This window comes from Lygodium microphyllum, chromosome 3, assembly GCF_053477565.2.
Source record: "Lygodium microphyllum isolate KBCC chromosome 3, Lygodium_microphyllum_v1.1.10, whole genome shotgun sequence".
Taxonomy (NCBI): Eukaryota; Viridiplantae; Streptophyta; class Polypodiopsida; order Schizaeales; family Lygodiaceae; genus Lygodium; species Lygodium microphyllum.
In genome coordinates this window covers 169,839,520-169,861,473 of record NC_141137.1, presented here as the reverse complement: position 1 = coordinate 169,861,473, position 21,954 = coordinate 169,839,520, and the positions used below count along the sequence as shown (strand labels likewise).

At 45.1% G+C, this 21,954-nt stretch overlaps 1 protein-coding gene across 2 annotated transcripts in view; it reads left to right on the top strand.

Annotated features, from left to right (window-relative positions):
* The window catches only part of LOC148039163 (uncharacterized), a 96,102-nt gene that overhangs the window by 61,894 nt on the left and 12,254 nt on the right, over nucleotides 1–21,954 (top strand). For both annotated transcript variants that reach the window (XM_087675051.1, XM_087675052.1), the window contains one exon: nucleotides 14,630–14,786. In XM_087675051.1, coding sequence (XP_087531177.1) covers nucleotides 14,630–14,786 — 157 coding nt within the window. The remainder of the gene's footprint in view (nucleotides 1–14,629; nucleotides 14,787–21,954) is intronic.

Below are 21,954 nucleotides of genomic sequence, written 5' to 3'. Positions count from 1 at the left end.
TATTCTCTGAGCAGCTTGCCAATGCACCTTCTGAGGTTCACTCATGAACCTCGCCAAGAGACCTACAGCAAAACAAAGATCAACACGAGTGTTGAGGAGCCAAATCAATGATCCAATCAACTGACGGTAGTGGGAAGCATCCGCCAAGGGAGAATCGGAATGGGAAGTGGCCTTCTAGTTCGGATCCATAGGAGTAGAAATGGTCCGACAATCCTCCATCGCAAAAGAAACCAAGAGCTCCTGTACATATCTCTGCTGAGAGATGAAAATCTCCCTCTCAGACTGATAAATCTCATTGCCCAAGAAGAAGTGGAGTAGACCCAAGTCCGTCATCTCGAACGCCTGATGTAAAGCTGCCTTCGTCTCTTTGACCTTTGGTGCATGATCACCTGTGACAATCAAATCGTCAACATACAACACAAAAAGCACACAACCAGCCTCGGAAGTGTGTACATAAAGTTGCGGATCGGCCTTGGAGCGCCGATATCCCAATTGTGACTGAAGGAACGAGTCAATCTTCTCGTTCCATGCACGCGGAGCCTGCTTTAGGCCATACAAGGCCTTCTTTAACCTGTAGACTTGCCCATCGGGAGATCCAAAGCCAGGAGGCTGCTCTACATAGATCTCCTCCTTCAAATCACCATTGAGGAAGGCCGACTTCACATCCAACTGGTAGACAGGCCATCTCCTATGGCCAGCCAAGGCAAGAACAGCTCGAATAGTTGCCATACGAGCAGTGGGGGCAAAAGTATCATGACAGTCAATCCCTGGGCTCTGTGCAAAACCTTTAGCAACAAGGCGAGCCTTGTGCTTGTCCAAAGAACCATCACTAAGGCACTTGGTCTTGAAGACCCATTTGATGCCAATCACCTTCTTATGAGAGGGGCGAGGCACGAGGTACCAAGTGCCATTCCTCTCAATAGCCTCCAACTTGGCTTCCATAGCTTTCTTCCATGGTGCGGACTGTAAAGCCTCCTTCACGGAGGTGGGCTCTCGATCTTGCATAACACGGGTCATCAAACAATAGTTAGAGCAAACAAGCTCCGTAGAATGTGCCTGGTGCCGCCGTGACCGCCGCGGACCATCCTGCGGTCCCTACTCCTCAGGGACCCCCCCGATCCTTGAATCTCGGAGTGTGTCACGGGCCCAACGAGGAGGAGGCCGGATCTCTCCTCGTCGCTCTCCATCAGCTGAAGATGCTGGGATATCCACCGGCGGTAGCTCCTCGGGGGTGACCGGTGGAAGAGTAGACTCTGTATCTGAAACAGAATCGGAATCAAAAGGCGTTGGCCTCAAAGGAACTGTCTTGGGAGCCCAACTCTCCCCTAGATCTCCAAGAATGGGATGCTCCTCACTCGCTGCTATGGCCGGAACCTCTACGAACCACACATCTCGACTGGTGTACACATCCCGCTTTACGGGATCATACAAGCGATAACCTTGGGACTGAGAGCTGTAGCCAACGAACACCTGTCTTCGGGAAGCTGCTTCAAATTTATCACAATGAGTCTTGGGAATGTGAACATAGGCATCACATCTAAAAACCCTAAAATAAGAAATATCGGGCTTAGTCCCAAAGTAAGCCTCAAAAGGTGTCATCCCATCAACGGCTGAAGTGGGGGATCGGTTGAGGATGTGGATTGCAGTAGCCACAGCCTCGGCCCACAGAAATTGAGGTGTCTGTCGATGCTCCATCATGGTGCGCGCCTTCTCGATCACATTTTCTTGAGGAGTGTTGGTGTTAGCAAACTCCTGGTGAATGCCTCTATCTGCACAAAAACGAGCAAACTCATGAGAAACAAATTCACCACCCTTGTCGGAGCGCAAGGTCTTCAATCGCCAGCCCGATCGGTTCTCCTCAAAGAGAAGCCAATCCTTGAAGTGGGAGAAAGCCTCCGACTTCAACGCCAAGAAGTAGGTCCAAGTCATCCTGCTGTAGTCATCTATGATCAACATGAAGTAGAGCTTCCTTTCAAGGACTCGGTCCTCATAGGGCCACAAAGATCCGTAGATACACAGCATCCCTATGCTGCTTCCCACGAATGCAAGAGACGTATGGCTGCTGGCTCACCACTATGTCCGGCAACCCTCGAACAAGCTGTCCACGTGACGCCCTCCGAAGATAATCATAGTTTAGGTGATCAAACTGAGCATGCCATAGCTCGGACTGTGTCTGAGAGGTAAGAAGAAGAGTAGTGAGAGCGGCAGAAGACATCAATTTGTAGATGCCGTTCTCCTCATATCTTGATGAGAGAACCTTCCTTGATCCATGATCAAGGACTCGTACCGAATCACTGTCAAACTTCACCAAAAGTCCAAGTGAACAAATCTTATGAACCGAAAGTAGATGACATCCTAAACCTGGCACATGCAACACCTTTGAGGTATGGGTACCCCCACGTCCATCTGGAATAAGTTGCATCTCACCCCATCCTGCAATAGACACCGAAGAGCTATCTCCGATGAGAATCTGCCCACACGAAGGTCGCAACTGGGCAACACCAACTGATGAAGGAGTCATGTGCCGGGAGGCACCACTGTCTACGATCCACTCTCGAGCCTGTGGGGCTGTCATCGCAGCATCAGAAGCCTTCGGTGTAGAGTTCTCAATGGCTGCTAAATGAAGAAACATAGCTGATGAGGGTGTAGCCACCGCTCCAAAATCCTTCGAGTCCTTCTTGTTGGTGTCCTTCTTGTCTTTGTCGGGGCAATCCTTCTTTCAATGGCCGGTCTTACCACAAATATGGCAAGTTGATTCTTTTTTCTTGTCCTTCTTTGGCTTGTTATCCTCCTCCTCCTTCTTTTGGTCCGTTCCCTTCTTCTAAGAGGCTTAACCTGTCAATGCTTCCGACTTGGAAGCATGCTGTCCCTTCAGTTGTTCCTCTTGGTCCAAGACCATAGGAACCAACTCTTCCCACTGAAGAGTAGACTCACGCCCCAAAGCAATAAGGGCGGAGTAAAAAGCACCAAAACTTGGCGGCAACTGGGACAAGAGTGTGATCGCCATGTCGTAGAAGAAAATCGGCTTTCCCGCATTCTGAACCTGCATCTGAAGCTGTCTAAGCTTGTTGATGTGCTCCCGCAACGAAGAAGACTTGTTCACGGACAAGGTCCGCATCTGCACCTCCAAAGAAACCCTCTTCATAAGGGTCATCCGGTTATACATCTGGTCAAGCTCCAGCCATATCTCCCGAGCCACCATCAAGTGCTCGATGTGGGCTATCACGGCTGTAGTACAAGACAGAAAAATAAAAGAACGAATCCGGGCATTCAGTTTGTCCCAGTGAGACTGGCCTTGGCCAACTCCGCACGAGCATCGGAAGAGAGTTTGGACTTATCTCTCGCCGAGGGCCAGTCGATCTCCTCCTGTACAAGCTCCGCCAAATCGTAAGACTCAAGGATGGCCAACATCATCACGCGCCAGATGCGGTAATTGTCGCCATCGAGCTTTTGATCTGAGGGAAGAGCTGGTAAGACAGGCACCTTCCGATCCATGATCGTCTGGAACTCCAAGTCAATTTCTATAGACATCTTTACCTGCAATGCTTGCACAAACGCAAAAAGCAGCCCCCCTCTGACTGTGAAAACGCAGCCTGCTAGGGCTCTTTCTTTCGCATCCCGAACCTTGTTCAACCGCCGAAGGCGATGAAAAAGTAAAAACTGCACTTGAAAGCTGAAAACACAGCCTTCCTCCTCTTCAAACAGCAGCAGATTTACCAACTGGACTCCTTTCCCGCGCGCCCACGCTCGCTTCAGCCTTGTTCCGATGCGCAGCCCTCCCACTCGCCCTTGAACGCTAGAAACGCAGCCTTGTGTTGCGATGGAATCTCCTCTTCAGGCAGTTTCTTCACTCAGTCAGTCCTTCTTCACTGCTCTGATACCATGTCAGAGTGCAGCAATGCGGAAGCGTGGGACCAAGACTGAGAGAGAGAGTGAACACAGAGAGAAGAGAGAGAGAGAAAGAGAAAGAGACAGTGGAAGATGAAGATCTGCTGTATAAGGTATGCTGTATACAAAGATATGCAGATATGTACACGAGCGCATTGCGCGTGACTGCGTGTCTCCACCTCGATGATGCAACCTGCTGTTCACCTCTAAGTACGCTGCAATCTGCACTGGAATCTGCAATCACAAGTGAGAAATAATGTGCTGGCTGCCGGCTACAAATAGCCTGAGAAAATGCGATAAAATATGACAGGTCGGCTGCATTAAATGCAGCCGATTTGTACAGATCTGGCCGACCTGCACCAGACTGCCACGTGGCAGCTGACGTGGCTGCTTGCTCCGCACTGGCAAGCTGCTTGCTCCGTACAAGGGATGACAATCGCTAACAAAGTGGTCCTAGAAGGTGCGGTGGATATCTAGGAATGGATGCGTTAGGTGTAATAGGTGAGCTACTAGTAGACCAATCAACTAATCCTTCAGGAGTAGTAAAGGATATAAGTTGCTGAGGTTGTCTGGATACCACATGTCTAGTAGCCATTGGGATAGATGAAGTAAATGGTGCAACAGTGAAAGTCATAGCCCCATTAGATTGGCTAGTCGGAGTGGAGGCAGCCGCAATAGTTTGCTATGGTTTTCTAGGTGGAAGACCCTGGGCCTTTATATGACACTCCTTGTCCATATGGCCCAACCTTTGATAGTGTGTGCAAAACCTATTTTTCTTAGGGCTTTGCTGCCAAAGGAGTCGTGGTTGTTTGGTTTCATCAGAGGAAGGGGTGTCACCCTTGTTTTGGCTTGCCTTTGTATCTTGCGAGCTCTTGCCACTATTGGTTTTCTCTCCTCAAGAAAAGGCAACCAATATGGCTCCTCTAAATGGATGTGTGTGGAGAACTTCTTGTGGACTTGATCGTACAATCTTGCATAATGCAAGAATTAGTGCTTAAACTTGTAGAGGGTTGGAAATCTAGGTAGTGAGATAATGTGTTGGATAAAATGAAAGTATTTGTTGGGTAATTTGTTCAAGAAGAACGTGACTTGATTGTCGTTTGACTTTGGGGAGCTAGTAATGGTAAACTCTGCGGGTAATCGCCGATATTCAGCCAACTTGACTTTTAGATCATTCCCTTAATGGAAAACTCTTGAAGGTCATTCAAGATTGATATGTCAAGTCCAATCTCGTGTTGCACAGTAGTCAATGAGATGACTCCAACGTTCAAATGTGAGGGGGAAATGCTGTAACTGAGAGTGGAACTCAAGAAGCAACCCTTGCATTAACTTAACATTGGCTTTGGCATTGTGGCCTCTCCATTGATGAATATGATCAGGGTGAGCTAATTGAGGGTCTTGGTATCAATGACGAGGTCCCAAAGACCCTGAGATTCAAGCACTTGTTGCATGAAGTTCGACCAAGTGGTGAAATTTGAGCGGTAGTGCTAGGTGATAAAGAAGGTGTGTAATGGGCATAAGGTGGATAGGGGGGATAGGGTGGTAGAGTGGGGTACACTTGGCAAGCAATCCTAGAGTGCTCATGTTGAGCTAAAAATGCATTAGCTTCACTTAAACAACTCCAAAACAACCTTTTTTATTTAAAAAGAAATGCGTTCCTAGAGTGTGTCTATATCCCGTATGCACAAACCCACTTGGGAGGGTCCAAACATAGGTATGCTGCCCTCCATTCAGCCTCAATCTCATTTTTGCAAGTTTCACGTATTTCAACTTGCTGTCCACACCCTAGATGTGGAGGAAATTGTGGTCCAAGCTGGCCATTGCCGTGAATAGTTTGGCTCCTGTTTCCAGCCCACCACACACTGTTCGGAGCCGATTTCAGCATGTTGACTGCTGCTGCTGGTTTTTACTGCGTTTTTAGTCCCTTTCTCTCTCCTGTACTACTGTCTGCATTAGATCCAGCCTTGCCTTGGCTGCATTTGTTGGTGTTCGATATTTAGAGGCTGCCTTGTTGCGATTCGAGATTAGTTCGGAGTACAACACACTCTCTAGCTCATTACCTGTGCCTTGATCCTTGAGATACAGGAGTTCAAGGTACAATATTCATTCACTACATAGCGTGTTTGCTGCATGAGCATTGTATATTCAACAGTCATATCATTTCATTCATTCTCTGTGGTCATTGTCTCTAAGTTACCCTAGCCCTAATTTTGTTCTTCTATGAATTTGTGCTTTGTTGTATGTTGTTATTTGTGTTTCTATGTTAGGGTATTTCTACACATGGTATCAGAGCCAAGTTCTCTAAGAGAAACTTAAGCCTTGATCTAAAAGCTCTACACAAAAAGCAGGAACAACATAAGGGCAAATAACTTCGAACACTACTTCCACACCACTTATCACATCTGAGCTAAATCCTTCGAGGAATGAGTCGGAGTGGGCCTCATAGCTTGCTTCACAAGCTTCCGCCGACATGGCCAAACAGACATTGGACTACCATGGAGTTCCACGACCTTATGAGATTACTGTAACTGAGTACGATCTCATTTTGATGCATAGAGCCCAACAACAAATAGAAGGTAAGTCTGAATTTCACCCTTTAGATTTAATGCACCGATCTATTGATAATGCAAGAAGGGCGGAATCTCCACTTAGAACCTACCATCCGCAAGTGGAAACTAGCATAGAGTACACTCCGCTGTCTTCATACTTATTCTCTTTGGTGCCAGGTATGTCTAGCATTTTAGATATTGTTAATGATGATTCTCCTTCTCCTATTGGCATGGATGATTTTCATGATGAAGGATGTATGCAAAACAATTTTTGGTTTATGAGTAATGAGGAAGATAGATATTTCTTTATGAACTCAAGACTAGGTAAGCAGTTGAAACAAGAAACTGTGGGTACTCCTTCCTCTTCTTTTCCTTCAAACAATTTTGTTTTCAAAGGTTAAAATGAAGTAGGTGCATCTTCATCATCATTATTTCAATTTAATGCATTTAATGGACAAAAGGAACCCACATTATTTCCCATACCTACATCTATCACAAATCTATTTAATCTCCCTTCCATCCCACCCTCCTATTCTGTTGCCACATCCTTTCAGCCTCCATTAAGTGCACCGCATGTTTCCTCTTATGTAGGATCACATGTGTTTTCATTCACTACACTAGGGGGTTTTCCAAACTAAGGCACAGTTGTTAGAACCTCATCTCTTCCTCAACTAGGTGCTGTTTCACCTTTTCGTCACACACTTTTGCGATCATTGTAGCCCAGGTGTTTCCCCTAGTCTCTCTCAAGTGTGGATCAGTTGGTGCCACAAATTGCCTCCATGGCATTACTTAGTGGATCCTTTGGTCATTATGTGTGTCTCAGGTGACATTTAGACAGGGCTTACGTGTGCCAGTGTCTCCACCTATAAGGGCATCTTATGGAAACATTCATGTTCTAGTGCTTCCGCATCAATCGACACTCATTGGACACTCACAACCTATTTCTACCTATCCACTTCTTCTCCCTCCTCCTTATCAGATACCACCATCACCATCATGACCACTACCACGACCACCACCTTATATTCCACATCCATCTTACTCCACATTCGCGACACCTCATGGTTCTACCTTATCTTCCGCTAAGCATGCATTGAATGACAAGACTTATTTTAATGGGTTAAACTTTATAACTTGGTCAAACTTGATGAGACGTGTCCTTGACTCACAGAACCTATGGGATCTTTTGCAAGGGTTGAAACCCCAACCCGATCCCGTATTTGTTCCATACGAGGTTGTCCGCTCATGGAAGGCTAGGAATGTCTTTGCTATTGTCAAGCTGATGCAGGGCTTATTGCTTGAGTTTTATTCTCAACTTTAGTATTTTGACTTAGCATTAGAGTGATGGGTATACTTGATTGACCACTATGTAGCTCGGGATAGGAGTTGTTGAATAAATCTTGACCATGAGCTTCAGAACTTCAAAATCTCTGACCGGGATGACTTGAAAGTCAAGTTGGTTGAGTATCGGCGTCTCCTTACCGAATTCTCCAGTACAGAGATCCTAAGTCCTTTGACGATTAGGTCACATTGTTTCTTAACAAGCTGCTGCGTAAATACTTCAATTTTGTGCAACAAGTAGTTTCTCTGTGCAATTTATCCACATTCTATGAATTTGAATGTCAGTTAGTCTCAACTCAAACCTGGTTGACAGAATGTACCCAAGAAGAATAGGTATTGTCAACATAGTCAAAAGGCTGGCCATTTTGACAAAGAGTGTCGATCAAAGGCAAGAGGCACAACACCAAAACCCAAGTCACAGACCCTTGCCCCTCAATCGAGCAATCCCCATCATGGGAGGCAGGGTTATGGCAGGGGGCAGTGAAAAGGTCCGACCCACAGTGCCATCGGTTAGCCATCTCAATCAACAATGTTCTCAACTCTAGAGGGCTTGTTTGACTCTAGGATCCCACATTGTCTCTGTAGAGACATCTGATACGAGTCTCGTCCACATCTGTGAGTTGCCTCTTGACGAGGTTACTGCAGAGGCCCACTTGTCACAACCAAGCACATTAGCATCTGTTTGGATTGTGGACAGTGGAGCTACACATCACATCACTCCTATAGACGGCACCTTCTGTATCTGAGCCCTTGTAGCGGGCTCTCGTAGGAAACAACTCCTTGGTCAAGATCCAGGCTTAAGGTTGCGTCAGTTTTGCCATTGACAAGGGTCCAAGATTTGGCTTTGCTGGACAATGTTTACTATGTCCCTTAACTTGGGGTGAACTTGTTATCTGTTCACTAGCTTTGCCGGTTGGGGCGAGCAATTTTCTTTACAACGACCATAGTCGAGGTCCTTGACTCTTAGGTTGGTTTACTGATTGCTTTGGTGAGGCACAATCTAATGTCCTATACCACATGACCCATTTTCTTATCGAGCTGATAGCTGAGGACTCCGTGTTCCATAGCTTCTAGGCATTAGCCACATCTCGGGAGTCTACGAACAATGAGTCTTTGGCATTTCTGCCTAGGGCATCTTGGCTATGACTCTCTTTATGAGTTGTCTTGTCCCCTGAGATGGTTGAGGGCCTTCCTTGCTTGAAGCTAGCTCAAGATGTCTATAGAGCGTGTCAGCTCGGGAAGCAGCACCGTACCCCGTTTCCGTAGTAGTCTACACATAGAGTTGAGGTACTCTTAAATTAATTCACGTTGATCTTTGTGGGCCCACATCCATTCGTCGCCTTGAACGGTGCATTGTGTTTCTTTTTGATAGTAGATGGTTAGTTGGGATATATGTGGGTGTTCTTTCTCAAGCATAAGTCTGATGCTTTCATATATTTCTTTGCTTGGGTGCTGCTAGTTCATAACCAGAAGGGTCGTTGTGTTGGTTACATGAGGAGTAATAGTGGTGGTGAGTTTTATCTCCCACGAGTTTTTTGAGTTTCTACAGTAGCATGGCATCTCTTGCGAGCTCACCTCTATCAACTTCCCCTATCAAAATGGAGTCGTAGAGTGTCGGAACCAGATAGTCATGGAAATGACACGCTCTATATTGTTCGCAATAGAGCTCCCTAAGTGCCTTTGGGTTTAGGCTGCTAACATTGCGATGTACATTCTCAACCGGTGCTCAACTGCAGCTCTTCTTTAGAAGATCCGTACGAGGCATTCTTTGGCTCTCAGCTTGTCATATTTCACTTCAGAGTCTTCAGGTGTCACACACACACACACACACACACATACGCCTAATGATAAAATAGGGAAACTTCTTTGGTTAATTCATACTAGGCCAGACTTAGCTTACTGAGTCAGCATACTCAGTCAGTATTTTACAGCACCTAGGATGTTACGTTGGATTGCATGTCTTCGTATATTGCATTATTTACGGTGTACTTATTCTTATGGCCTCACTTATGGCTCTAATTTATGTTTGCAAGGGTACACTGATTCTGATTGGGTTGGAGATCCCAACACCCGTTGTTTCCATGGCAGCTACCTCTTCACCTTGGGCACGACTCCCATTTCTTGGTTCAGCCATAAGCAAGAGATGGTGGTGGCTGTCACGACCAAGGCTGAGTATAAGGTTCTCTTCTATGGCATCAGCGAGGCCATCTACTTGAGGAGCTTACTGGCTGTACTTCACTTCCCTTGTGACTCTCCCACCGTTGTCTACTGCGATAATCAGAGTGCCATTGTCCTTGCGGAAAATCCGATCATCACATCACAGACATGGAATATGGATGTCCACTTTCACTTTTCCAGAGAGCAAGTTGAACAAGGGTACTATCCGCCTAGAATTTGTGCCTTCATTAGACAATTTTGTAGACATTTTAATCAAAGTGGTCAATTGGTCGATTCTTCAGCACCTTTTACCCAAGATCGTCTTGGGTACACTCTCTCCTACTTCTTCAGATTGATGGGGGGAGAGTGCTTATTTCTAGCTTTCCCTTCCAGTTTGAGAGGAAGTGGCTACTTCTCTTGATAGTGACAGTGATGATGTTTACAGTTTTTAGACATTCATTCATTCATTTATTCTTGTATATTGTACTTATGGACATTTGTAACTTCATCTGCATTGTCAGGATGACATGATTGTAAAAGGGCACTTGGGCAAGTGAACAATTTTCCTACAAGGGCATTGTCCAAGTGGCACTGGTGCATTGCATTTTGCGTGAGCATGACATCTTGCATCTCCCTTTGCATGTACCCATGCATTGGCATTCTGTTCATGTAAACATACATTTGTGCGCATTTATCCCTTTCCGATCTTTTGGAGTGGTCGACTCTGGATCCACCATTTTTGTGGCATTGCATATGGCAGTCTCCAAGGCAGTTCTGCCTAGCTTGCTTGCTTGTTTTGCTTGTCTTGCTTGCTTCACATCTTTGCTATATTTGTATCATCCACACCTTAGTCATTTTCCTTTTTCGCCAACACCTAGTAATGGTAGGGATAATATGCTTATTTTGTGAAGGTCTTGGGTTTGACCATCCCTTATCACTCTCCTGTTTGGGACACAGATATTCAATAGGATGAAAATTGATTTGAAATCTCACTTAATGTTAAATCTATCAAAACTACAAAGTCCTTAAAAAAAAAAGAGAAAAAAGTCCATAGTTGATTCCATCCGCCTTTGTAGGACTTGGTAGGCCGTTGGCTAGTAGCCGTGCATCCTTTGTCCTATGCCCTGGCCTCTCTCGGGTGATCGCTTGGGCTCTCTCGGTAAGATAACTATTGTCTCTGTAGTCTTAGTAGGCCATTGGGCAGTCGACGTGCAACCTTTGTTTGATGCCTTGGTTGTTTTGGGGTGGGATGCCTTGGGGTAATAGATTAAGAAAAAAAAAAGGCTTGGCTGGTCTACTTTTCGTGGCATTGTTATTGGGCCTGAGAGAAGGTGTTGAGCTAAAAATGCATTAGCTTCTCTTAAATAGTCCCAAAACATGTTTAATTAAGAAAGAAACCTTGTTTATTTAAAAAAAAAAGGGTTCCTAGAGAGTGTCTGTATCCTATAAGTACAAGCCCACTTAGGAGGGCCCAAACTTTCTATAAATAGATATGCTGCCCTCCATTCAGCCTCAATCTCGTTTTTGCAGATTTCAAGTATTTCAGCTTGCTACCCATACCTCGGACGCAGAGGACATCGCAGTCGAATCTAGCCATTGCTGTCTACAACAGTCTGAGGCACTTGTTTTCAATCTACCATACACTGTTCGGAGCTGATTTCGGCACGCTGATTGCTACTGCTAGTTTCTTGCGTTTTTAGTCTTTCAGTCTCTTGCAGCCTGCATTTTCTGTTTTCTCTCTCCTCACTTGCGTTTTTGGTCTTTCTCTCTCTTGCATTGTCATTTGCGTGAGATCCAGTCTTCCTTGGTTGCGTTTGTTGGTGTTTGACATCCGGAGGCTGCCTTGCTACGATTCAGGATCTGTTCGGAGTATGACACACTCTCGAATGCATTACTCTTGCTCTGATCCTTGAGATACATGAGTTTGAGGTGCAATATTCATTCACTACATAGTGTGTTTTCTGTATGAGCATTGTATATTCAATAGTCATATCATTTCATTCATTCTTTATATTCATTGTCTCTGAGTTACCCTAACCCTAACTATGTTTTTCTATCAATTTGTGCTTTGTTGTACGGTGTTATTTGTGTTTCTGTGTTAGGATATTTCTTTACAGCTCACCATGGATACAAGAAGTGTGCAAAGCAGATCCAAATGTGGTTATGGGCGGACTAGGTATAGGCATTGTAACCGCTTGAGGAGCCCAAGGTGGAGGGATAGGAACATGTGGAGCAAAGGATGGAAATCCTTGTGTAGGAGTGACTCAAGGGATATGTGATGAAATTCCGTAAGTAGAGGATGGATATCCTTGCATTTGAAAGGTCGTGTGCGGGGATAGTGAGAAGGATACCCGTCATAGTTGTCCTAGATTGTAAGTATGTGAAAAAGGGGGGAGTGTGTTGAAGGTACAGTGTTAAAAGGGTAACATTTCCCCTAATGAAGCACTAAGAGATGGAGTGAATGGAGGATAGGTAGATTGTGGGATGGGGAATGAGAAAGTGCTAGAAGCTGTGAGAGCAGAGGATCGAGGTACAGCTGGGATTCAGTAGACAGTGTGAGAGTGAGAAAACAGAGTTGAAGCACGACACCCAAGAGAATAGACTGAATGAGTGTAACCTGAAAGTACAAAGTACAACCCTTAAACCTTAGGGTTGTAGGGGGTGTTCACACCCGACATACACTAAGTGCCCAAATGTGTGTAACATAAGCACATAAGTACATACGACAATAAGACCATAAGTCTGGGGGAAAAAACCTCTCCTACCGAGAGTAAAAAGTGCCCCAGTGTCCTACTGATCACCAACACTCCCATATGAGCGTAGGCGTAAGTAAGGCGTGAGTCAAATACCCAACAGAAGCGAAGATGGAAGATCCAACCCCCAGTGTACTTTGAGAAGAAATAGACTGTAATACAAGATTTTGGAATGAAGATGTGAGTAGATTAGAATGTGGAGAAGACAATGGGGGGATAGGAGGGAGTGGAGAAGTGTGGTTTACTTGCTTAAATGAAATAGATGGTGAAGATATACTTGATAAAGGGTATTTGCTTCAAGAGCCTCCTCTATTAAAGTTAACATATTGAAAATCATTCGGATCCCATATAACAAAAGAAGAAACATGAGAGAGTTTTGGCTCATAGGACTCAAAAGGGTTATACGAACCTAACATAAGGCTTGGTTGAGATAAAGGAGATAGATTGTTAGACGCGTCGAATGTCTTGGTCCTCCAAGATTAGGGAGATGGCTAGTCTCACCAATTGGTTTAGACGGAGTAGTAGCACTCGTTGGAGGGGTGTAAACGTGAGTGTACGTGATGCGCAAGTGCTCCTTAAACTCTTCGTATGTAAGATGACCAAAACAAGAAGGAGATGGTAAAGGTGAAGGTGTGTCTACCTCTTTCTCGAGACTATAATGCAATCTCAAAGCCTCCATTGATGGAGAAGCCCGATAGGGCGTCATAGGATCCGTGGAAAGTGCCTGAGACATTATGAGTCAGAATTGAGTTGCCCGTGAGTCTCCCACAGAAACTAGCCCCCACAATCATTGCAGAATAGTCTTTAGAAGAGCACTGGCTTTAATACCATATGAAGATATGCTAGGGTTTACATTGAGGAAACACAGCATGTATGACTAAGACTAACACAATGAGAAGCAAAACTCAAATCCTAAACACAAAATGCAAAATGCAAACACAAAATTGAAAACTCAAACACATGGATCCCAAGTGTTGCGACCACCATTCGGAGTGCCGAAGATGAGAAAAACACCAAATGCTAATCACAAGGCAGTTAGAAGACAGAGGTGATAGCAAGAATGATGCCTGGAGTAGAGGGTGGCAGTAGGAAGCTGCAAACGCAGTTGTAGGATGGCCACCAAGAGGGAGAGGAAGGTTGCCAATAGGTAGATGATGGTCACCAGCCGCAAGCTGGGGGAGAAAAGGCCGAAGGTAGATTGTAGGGCTGACACTTAATGACGATGGAGGGCTGCCACTTGTCGCCTAGCTGATGGAGAGTCCGAATGCAAGGAACTGCACACCACTTTTGTGTTTTTCATTAATTAAGCGTGTTTTGGGGCTGTTTAAAGTTGCTAATCAACTGTAAAGCATGTTTTAGCTCAATAGTATTTGCATTTAGATTTCTTTTTACTTAATGTGTATTTCCTAGGCACTTGTAGCATTTTGCAAACGGTTGTAGCGTATGGTTTCATAGGTTATTTTGGTCTTTGGCAAATGTTGGTAAATCATTTCATCCCATCCCATTCCCCCAAAAAAAAAACAATAAGAAGAAGGAAAAAAACCCCAAAACACCTCCACCACCATCCACCCAAAGAAAAAAAAAAGGAAAGAAGGAAAACAATGTCACACGCCAACACATCCATGTTTATGAGGATGATAAGGCAACATCTATGGACGTAGAGTTGCAATGTCAACACTCCTAGACATTTATGGCTGGAAAACACATTTGTCACTCAGTAGTTGCACATATATTGATCCATGTACTTGTTAAGTTGGGAGAATTTTCCTAAGAGTAATGTTGATTTTAGTGCAGTGCTTGCATGCCATGGGCATACATATAGGTAGCATAGGGATATGTTTCTAGCTCTTAATTACAATGTGTATTTTAGTAGTTGGAAAATCTATTTTACTATGATGAGACCAGCATGACTCTCTCACTTTGTTTTGTTGGTTTGGTTAGGTTGAGCTCATGGCTAAGGCTTCAGTCAAAGTCTCTCATTGTCCAGCATCAAACTTAAGAATGCTTGGTTTTGCGCCTATTCAAGAGATGCTTGTAGAAGGCGTTTGTGTTTCACTTGGAACTGATGGTGCACCATCAAATAACAGGATGAGTCTAGGTAGGTACTGTCACGATTTATGATTTTGATCTTCATAAGCTTTTCAATCACTTACTATGCATTCATGTTTTACTAGCTACACGTGTTTTCATAAAGCTTATGGATGTAGGGGTGAGGGTGTGATATGTTGGTCATCTTGACCTCACACATTGTAAATTTACAACACAAAAACAAACAAAAAGTTTGTGTGAGTATGACCTTATGGTTACAAGGCTAGAGTTGACAGGAGAGGCTGTATTTGCACACATGGTATTTGGATTCATGGTCTTTGATGCAGAATATGGGTAGAATTAATGATCAAATTCCACACGGAAAAGAAGAAGGAAAAAACCACCACCACCAAAACTTACCCACCCAAACACCTGGGAAAAAATACACACCCGCATCCACATACACACATGCATGGATGCACACACACACACACACACACACACACACACACAGAGTATATTAACGTCTCTAAAAGGCCAATGTGGCCTATGAGACCAAAGCAGTACATACAATGATGGTGTGTTTCTCATCTGGAACGAGAAAAAAGATGAAAAACATGCCTATAAGACTGAAAAGGAAATGAAATAGTGTCCTATAAAAGGGAAACATGTCAGTTATCTGAAAGTGAGAGTAGAGAAAGGAAAACTCTCCATCAATGATATGTCTGTTCTCTAGGGAGGTGTATCTCTGCATGGCTGAGGCGTCTCGGCATCTGTCTCCTATGGCGCTCAATGATGGCTTTAATTTGTCTGTGGTGTGGATGTCTAGGCTTTCGTCCGGGTAGAGAGAGAGAGAGAGAGAGTGTGTGTGCTCGCATCTTGTAAATTTCTACAGACAGTGTGAGAGAGATTGAGTATGCTGACTTGATGGTCTGATGTAATAGAATGTAAGAGATACAGGGAGAATGTTGACCTGATGGTCTAATGTAAATATTTACTACTTAAATTCAATTATCTTCACGAAAAAAAAGGGGGGAGAGAGAGAGAGAGAGAGAGAGAGAGAGAGAGAGAGAGAGAGAGATGTGTGAGCCTGGGAACCTGTCGTGCTGCATGCCTGCCGACCTGCTCCAGCATCTGCCACTTGCCTTGTTCCTGGACGCACCCACTCCGCAGTCCCACTTTGTTTTGGATGTCTGCAGTCCAGTGTGCAGCCTGCCCTGTGTTGTCTTTTTCTTGCCCTGTCTGACCTGTGTGTGCCATGGAAAAGTAAATTGACAGGCAGGGCTGCCCCACCTGCAGATTTGAGTGACCTGCATGAATTTCAGCATCGTCTGAGGGACATGACCTGCAGCATATTCTGTGACCTGTGTGATCTGCAGTTTACCTGTGTGACTAGCCTCAGATCTGCATGACCAGCATCAGATTTGTATTCCGTATCTTGCAGCACTGTGAGAGGGGGTCAACAAAAATGGATGGCCTTGACACTGCATTCATCGATCAAACGGTGGAAGCCTTTTGACCAGACATTAAGGCTGATGAAGAAGAGGAAATGATTCCTTGCATAGAAGAGATGGTGCACTGTTCTGATAACCAGCCAGCCGGCAAGTGTTCCAAGCATACTTTGGAAGAAGCTAAGGGGCTGCTTGCAGGCTCCTGCTCCAGCACATACTCCTGTCCACTCTTATCTGCAAGCGGCCATTGTTTCTGGTGAATCCCAAGAGTTGGATTGTGAGCACTTGCTTGAATTTGGGAACACATTATTAGGAGATTAGGTTCACCAAAATCTTTCACACTCTTCTAACAAGGTTTGAGGAGGAATAATGTGGATACCAATGTAGTGCTGCGTTCATTTTTTTGTTTCTATGAGAAGGGTGTCATCATGTTTTTCACGGGTAGAATTTTGATGCTTGCTAGAATCCGTCAATGGTTGGCTTCCTTGATGCAAGCAGATTGCTTTGATGAAATCTTTGTAGGCCCTGGGGGCTTTTATGAAATGCTGTTGCATTCTCCTCAGATGCAGGATGCCTTACTGGCAAAGTTGCCTTTGTTCTTTGACCATCTCTTGGTTCATGTTGTGCCTTGGAGGCCTCTAGCAGATTTCCAATGTCTGCTTCAGTGTGAATGCCCTATTGGGTGGAAGTTGAAGGTTGCCCAGCGGCCTTTGATGAAGGATGCTGCCACCAACACTCTTTTGGTGCCACCTACATTATGTGCTGTCAATCAGTACAAGTTATGTATGTTGTGGGACATTACCTGCAAGAGGCCTAATTGTTGCATATAAACTGCCTTAGCATGCATCCATTACTTTTTCAGCTCCAATGGGGCATTTTCTTGTGGGTAGTTGGGCCACTTTATGTCTGAGTGTCTTGATAAAGTGGATAGAAATGCTGCCCTATGATAGATGTAGACATGCCAGTCAAGGAGTTGAAGGATGGTGAAACCCCTTTGCAGATGCCTATGGATAAGAGTAAACAGTCCATGCAGTCATGTGATCAGCTAGAACTTGCTTGCACAGAGGTTCATTTGAAAAAGGGAAAAATGGTTGAGTCTCGTTTGCCCAGAACTCAGCAATTCAGTCTCGAGGATTCTTTATGCGGGAAGGGTAGAGCTCCATCTGATAACGTTCCTTCGGAGGTTTCTCCACTAAGTCTACTTTGAAGCACTCTCTGATGGATACCTTGGAAAGCTGGGCTTGGAATGATTTTGTGACATAGTTAAGGGAAACAGAAAAATGGAAACAAAAATGACAAATTTTGAGGAGGGGGAAACGGAAATGCCACATCATCAGGGGAAGGAGAGAGAGAGAGAGAGAGAGAGAGGTTAGAGCCTAGGTGCTTAGAAGTTACAATATAGGTTTCATACTCAAAATCAAAGCTTTTTAATTTCCAAGTTTACAATACAAATTACAAGTTTCATACTCAAAATCAAACCTTTCTAATTTCCAAGTTTTGAAAGAGTTCTACAAAAGGCATAAGCTGAAAGGAGCTTTGTGATGCGTGCAAAGATTTTGAAACATAATTTATATGCTAATTTCAAAGAAGGAAGATTTCTAAATAAGTGCATAATGCAAAAAGAAAGTGATTCATAACTAATTATCATCTCATAGTTCTTCTTGCTCCCCATCTCCCTCTTCCTCATCCATTTCACAGTCTTTAGTTGCTGGAGGCAGATCCTCTTCATCCTCCTCCTCATCATTGGCATCTCACACAAACCCAGAATCTTGCTCACTTTTATGAAAGCCTATATACATGTCTCGAGAATACTCTAACTTCATTTTTGTCAACAAAGGTAGGTTTGCATTGACAAAAATGAGGTCATCTGCTCTTTGAAGCGTGAAGCAATTCCTTTTCTTCATGTGGATGTGACTGAAGGTGTTCCAAAGCCTCTCTAGTGCTGATGATGAGAAAACTTGGCTAAGAATCTTGATAGCCAAGTTTTGAAGCTCAAGTGAGTCTACTCCATAGTCCTTCCACCAAGTCACAACACCAACACGGAATCTACAATATCAATACAAGATTGAGAAAAAAATTCCCTTATTGATTCAAATCATAATATTAAAAAATGGCTACACAAAGATTTTACAAATGTAGATGAGATTACCTATCATATTGAGCATCAGGCCACCTAGAAATTCCCTCCCTATAACGAAAGTTTGCAAGTTGATCTTTCACCAACCTGCGTTCCTTTGGAGTAGGAATCAACTTTTGAAGAGTTGAATTCCAACCTCGCACCACCTTTGCATTTGCTTGAAGAACTTTTCCTTTGTGTTGGAACTCAGGATCCAATGCATAAGCTGCACAATGTAATGGAGAGTAATACCGATTCTTGCCACTTAAACACAAGTTCTTCAATCTCTTGCAATCTAGCATTATCTATCTCAATGGATTGGATGTTTTCTATCATCCGATCCATTGCCTCGTAAATCTTCCCAATATAGGAACATCACTATCCACATGATGTAACAACCTCACAATGGGCAAGCAAAGAAGAAGTGAATGTTTTTGGCTAATAATCCTCTTGGATGATGGTGGTATAGCACAATTGTGCCGGAGTTGTGTGAGAAGTAGGCCAACCCTCCCATTCTAGACTAGCCACCATTTGCTTCAATGCCGGTCATATGTTGTGCAAACAATGAAGCATTAACAAGTTATATGCAACCTCACTTGGTACAAATTTAATGGCTCTATGCTATGATAGATCCTTTGATTACCATCTCGTGTTCATTGTCTTGTTCATGTTCATACTCATCTTTGTTTTGCTTTTGCATTATGTACATTCTCAAAGAGGGGAAGAGGTCTACAATGCTTGGAAGGGAGTCATCCCAATGCTTTGCTGATAGGAAGTATTATAAGCAAACTCGACTAAAGGAAGGCACCATAGTTCTAACCCTTGAAACTTAGTGATTTGTAGGCTTTGGGCATGCTTTGGGATTGATGAATTAAATCTAGCATAACATAATAGCCTTGGTAGACAATCTCTCTAGTTAGTCACATTGTCTAACCAACAGCAGATTGCAAATGAACATCCCTGATGCCAATAATATCACGAACATGATCATATCCCAATCACACATACTATCATAGGACAATAGGTATAGAACCAAGCACGATGTAGGGTCACATGAGAGGAAGCCCTTGAATCAATTTGCTTAATTTTTTAAAGATTTTAAGGTCATGGAATGAACAACTCATGGAAATAGGTACACTATTTTTTTTTTGTAAGTAAAATGTGGCTAATTATATTACTCAAACGGCTGATTACAACAGAATGCTCATGCTCAACAAACTAGCTGGAGCTGATGCAAATCAAAAATACATAATGTATACAAGCCTCTCAAGGTGGTCTAGGGGGGATGGGGGCAAGAAGCCATGGAGGGGGAGTGTAACGCCATCTGGGGTTGCCTGCCTGCATCATGAAGGACAGGTCCTGGCTGCCCTAGGTGTGCAAAAAGTGAAAATGGAGCTCCTGACGAGCTTGAGACTCGCCTTGCACCTGGTCCCACCGGCCGTAGAGGGAGTGGATGATGGAAGTCCAAAGCTCTGCCAAAGTCACCTGTACTGAAAGGCACTTCCTGCCAAAAACCTCCTGACAAGGTGCCTTCGAGATGTGCCATTTTGTAAGACTCCCTACGATCTCCGAGACCTTTGAGCGGTCTGCTGTGGGCTCCAGTACTTGGTGGCTTGGTAAAGCCTCCAAGCCGACTACTGCACAAGACCCAGCCTCAATGATGAAAATCGTGTCTTGCATCTTGGCCTCGTACAAAATCGGATGGCCTTGGCTAACTGCCTGTCGGCAGAAAACTCCCCACAAGATACATCCAAGATTGGGTGCCACATGGCGGAGAATGCGGCAGGCTCCTCTCCACACGAGCTGTGCTGCCTCCAAGACAAAATGCAGTGCTTTGGAGTTTCCTAAAGCTGTTGTGGGCAGCGTTTACACCCTCCATCCTATTGCATCTGGGCTAGCCAACTCCCAACTGCTAAACCTCCATGTGCCAAAAGCCATAGGAAATACGACACCCTCCTCGGCCTCTAGCTGTCCTGTAGGCGATGCTAGAAAGTCCGATGGAAGGCATCTGTGATGCTGTGCTTCCCAGTATCTGCTATGCAAAGGCGCCCAGTCCATGTCTTTCTGCATCGGTACATGTCTACCAATCCTGGTTGTGTACTCCAAGAACCTCAGTGACTTCTTGGCAATTATAGTGACTGGCCATAGCCACTCTCTAGGGTCCCACTCTAGCTCATCAAGTGGCCTGCTCTCCCATTTCCAAAGGCACCACTGCTGGAACTCCTCCAAGAACACATAAGGGTCCAGATGCCAGGTCTTCCCTTGGAGACCAACCACCCGAATCCTCCTCCAAGGAGGGACAACGATCTCCTCATCTTGCTGCCCTCTGTAAAGGACCAAACGCCCCCCCATCCTGCACGGTGAAGAAAATCCCGTAGGGGGCGCCGCCAACTCTACCTATCACTTGTAGGGGGATACTTGCCGGTGAGAATCTAGTGGCCCACACCTCGCTAAGCTCCACCGGTTCTCAGATCGGGGGGTCAAGCCACTCTTGAGGGATCGCTGATTAATCTCCCTTCTCCTCAACTTAGCTCCTCGCTCACAACCTGTTGCCTGCTGCAACACCTCCTAATCCACCATCCTATACACCTCCCGCCACTTCCTGATAGTGCGAGCAAGGCCAACCTCCCATCCAACCCACTGGATATGGGGGCACTCACCAATCTGTATCTTGTCCCGATCTTTGGCTTGGGGGTTCCAGACCACCGGTTGCTGGTCTATCTCCTCTTGGCATTTTGAGGGCCTCTGAATTAGGGCCTTGCGGAGGCCCTGCCACACATGAAGTAGGCTGCGGAGGAAGGAGGATCTGGGTGGCGTGATCTGGGCAGCCGTGAAGCTCCATCTCAAGGATGGCCTCCAATCACCATTGAGCCTCGGTCTGCACTCCTAGAGACCCTCCTACAGAAGGACCTTCCAAGTCTGCCCTCTGGTGTGAGTCTATGGACTACTAGCTTGCCCAAAAGGGCTAGGCTCTAAAACTCTGGGTCTATGGTCCTAAGCCCTCCCTCAGCTGATGCCGGATGATGGTCACCTATGCCACCTTGGCCCGAGAGTCCTTGGAACTGTCTGAGCTGGCCCATAGGAAGTTCCATACTAGGCTACGAAGCTAAACCACACAAGACGAGGAGAAGCACCAGCATGAGGCAATGTACCAAGTTGTTGCAAGGAGGATCTGGTTGACCTTCAGGGCTCGCCTGCTAAGGAGAGGTGGACAGTGCTCCAGTAGGTTAGCTTCCGCCTGATAGAGTCGGGAACTAGAAGAAACTGTTGGGCAAGAGTGATGCCGAGTCCCACCTAAAACCCTAGGTATTGGACGGTCTGTCCCTTGCATACCCATTTGAACCCCAAGTGGACACCCCACTCCGTACTAGCGTCCAGGTCTGTAAGAAAACCAACCGACTTTCGCCCAGTTGATTTTTGCTCCCGCTGGAGTGCAGAACACCTCTAGAGCTAGTCTGACTCTCTCTAGCATCAGCACATTGTCCTCCATATAAAGAGCAATATCATCTGCATACTGTGAATCAAGCAGCTTCGTCTCCTCTCTTATCGGAAGTCGAAGGCCATGTAGCCCGCTCACATGTGAACGGAGGAAGTAGGACATCGCCTCTGCAAAGAGTAAGAATAGATACGGGGCAAGAGGACAGCCCTGCCGGACAGATCTATCCAGCTGA